The sequence below is a fragment of the Eimeria acervulina genome, genomic scaffold (genome assembly GCF_000499425.1).
Source record: "Eimeria acervulina Houghton genomic scaffold, Eah_scaff1913, whole genome shotgun sequence".
NCBI classification, from domain to species: Eukaryota; Apicomplexa; class Conoidasida; order Eucoccidiorida; family Eimeriidae; genus Eimeria; species Eimeria acervulina.
The window spans coordinates 1-2,441 of NW_013548823.1; the positions used below are offsets into that span (position 1 = coordinate 1).

Sequence of the window (2,441 nt, forward strand, 5' to 3'; positions counted from 1 at the left end):
CAACAGCAACAGAAGCAGCAACAGCAACAGCAGCAGCAGCAAGAACAGCAGCATCAGCGGCATCAACACCAGCAGCTACAACAATAAAAGCAGCAGCAGCAGCAGCAGCAAGACCAGCAGCAACACCAGCAGCAGCAGCAGCAACAGCAACAGCAGCCGCAGCAGCAACAGCAACAGCAGCAAGACCAGCAGCAGCAGCAGCAGCAGCAGCAAGTGCAGCAGCAGCAGCAGCAGGAGCATGCTAATAGTACCTGTTGTTCATAGGCCAGGGGAAATCCAGTTGAAGTAAATCAATTTGCTCAACTCTACCGAGCCGATGCAGTGTCTTCACATCTCGTAAGCCCAGCCTAAACAAACGCATGCACATAACTCTATTTATTTGTTTATTTATTTATTTATTTATTTAATTATTTAATTTGTTTGTTTGCTTGTTTATTAGTCGATGGCTTATGTCGATAAAACAAAAAAAGAATCAGCGAACGGAGTTAAAATAAATGAAAGAATTAAATAAATAAATTCAATTAAATAAATTAATTAAATAAAATAAATAAATAAACAAATTAATATATCTATTTAATTAACTAATTTAATTAATCAATTAATTAATTAATTAAATAATATACTTGAGAGGAAAGTTGTAGTAAGGAATCCATTCTTTATACAAATCCATCTCGTTAAGAACAGAGATAATATTAAGTAGATTTGATTCTACCGAGCCTTCAATACGAAAACTAAGAAGAGTGCTGTTTGGATGTCTTCTATAAAATATTTTTAATCCGTTTGCTTCTTCTGCTGCTAGAGTCCACGAAGCAGCAGCAGCACCATCACCAGCAGCAGCAGCAGCAGCAGCAGGAGCAGCAGGAGCAGCAGCAGGGGTCTGCGATAACGATCCTAAGGATCTGAAGCCAAACTGACGCCGCATGCCTGCACGTAGCTCCTCCTCAATTTCTGATAGAGATGCCGATACACCTGAAGATGCGGAATCAATCTGAGGGGTAAATACAGCTGAGTTTGCTCTAGAAATATCTGCTGCAGAAGAATGTAAGTGGTGGTGGTGTTGCTGCTGCTGCTGCTGCTGTTCTTCCTCTTCTTCTTGATAATAAACTGTGCTGCAGCAGTTGCTCTCTCTTCGCTTTAATGCTGCTGTTGATTCCTGTAAAAGAGACGAAGTCATTCTCTTAAAATAGCTTTGTTTTTTTTTGTAATGCACGTTTGCATGCATTATGCTGTACATACACCTCATTTCATCATATTTATATATAATTACTAATAAATCTTTATCTTTTAATACCTCTTCTACACCATACACTCTAGCCAATGTCAACACCACAGCATATGCATCTCTTATTCTCTCTAATCGAAGGTTTTCAAAAGCTAAAGCCTTATCGATATCTATTGTAGACATGCAAGAGCATACATGAACAATTGTATGTGTAACAGAGCTCAATTCACAACAAGGAGACCCTCGTCTTTGATCTTCTGCTGCTAATAGGCCCGGTATATAAGACTTATATTCCTCTTCTATCTCTTTTCTTCTTTTTTCTAAACATTTATGAATCTTAGGGTTGCTGCACTTGCAACCCAATCCACCTGCAAACCTTTCAGCTATATCCTTCTTTCTAACTCCTGCTGCTGCTGCTGCTGCTGCTGCTGCTGATGGTGCTGATGGTGCTGATCCTGCTGATGCTGCTGCAGTGGGAGAGGGAGATTGGGGAGTGTTCGATGCTGCTGTATCTGCTGCTGTATCTGCTGCTGCTGCTGCTTCTTCTGCTGCTGCATCTGCTGCTGCTGCATCTCCTGGGGCCTCCCCCGTATCTGGAGAGACTGAAGGCTGAGGAGAGGGTTTATATATAGGCTGATAAGTTCGAGAAAAAGAGCTTCCCCCTCTAATTGTTTGCTGCTGCTGTTGTTTATCTGTGCATGCTGTGCTGTTCACGATGCCGCAACTATTACTACTACTGCTGCCGCTGCTGCTGCTGCTGCTGCTGCTGGAGGGCCCCGCTTGCTGCATGCAGCAGTGCTTTTTCTCAGCTTCGCATGCAGAGGGATTGGGAAGATAAGAGGGGGGGCTTTGAATATCTGCTGCCTCGGGAGCTGAGGAGCTGTGGAGGTCTTGGCTTCCTCCAGAGCTAATCAAAGGAGGTTCTGCTAGGTTTTGCCCAGCCATTGTGTATAGAAGTTCTTTCTAAAAGCATGAAAAAGAAATATGAATGCAAAATAACGCAGAAGCCTACTGATATATGAAGGAAGCCACACTGCAATAGGCGGAGAGGAGCGAAGCCAAGGAAGGCGCCCGTTGAAATACAGCTTCCAGTCGCTCCTAAAACAAATATAAAATGAATAACATTCTAAAGAAGAAATTAAAGAAATAGACAGCAATGAGCATACACTCTGCTAAACAAGCCTCATCTTGAACATGCATTCAGAACCAGAAGAAACCT

At 42.4% G+C, this 2,441-nt stretch overlaps 1 protein-coding gene across 1 annotated transcript; it reads right to left on the bottom strand.

Annotated features, from left to right (window-relative positions):
• Positions 1–251: 251 nt before the first annotated feature.
• Positions 252–2,167, bottom strand: EAH_00063960 (hypothetical protein, conserved; the record flags this gene model as incomplete). The annotated part of the gene is made up of 3 exons (XM_013393031.1): positions 252–347; positions 624–1,153; positions 1,268–2,167. Coding segments are annotated over 3 exons (1,526 nt in total), but the record flags the coding sequence as incomplete, so codon positions are not given.
• Between the last annotated feature and the right edge of the window lie 274 nt (positions 2,168–2,441).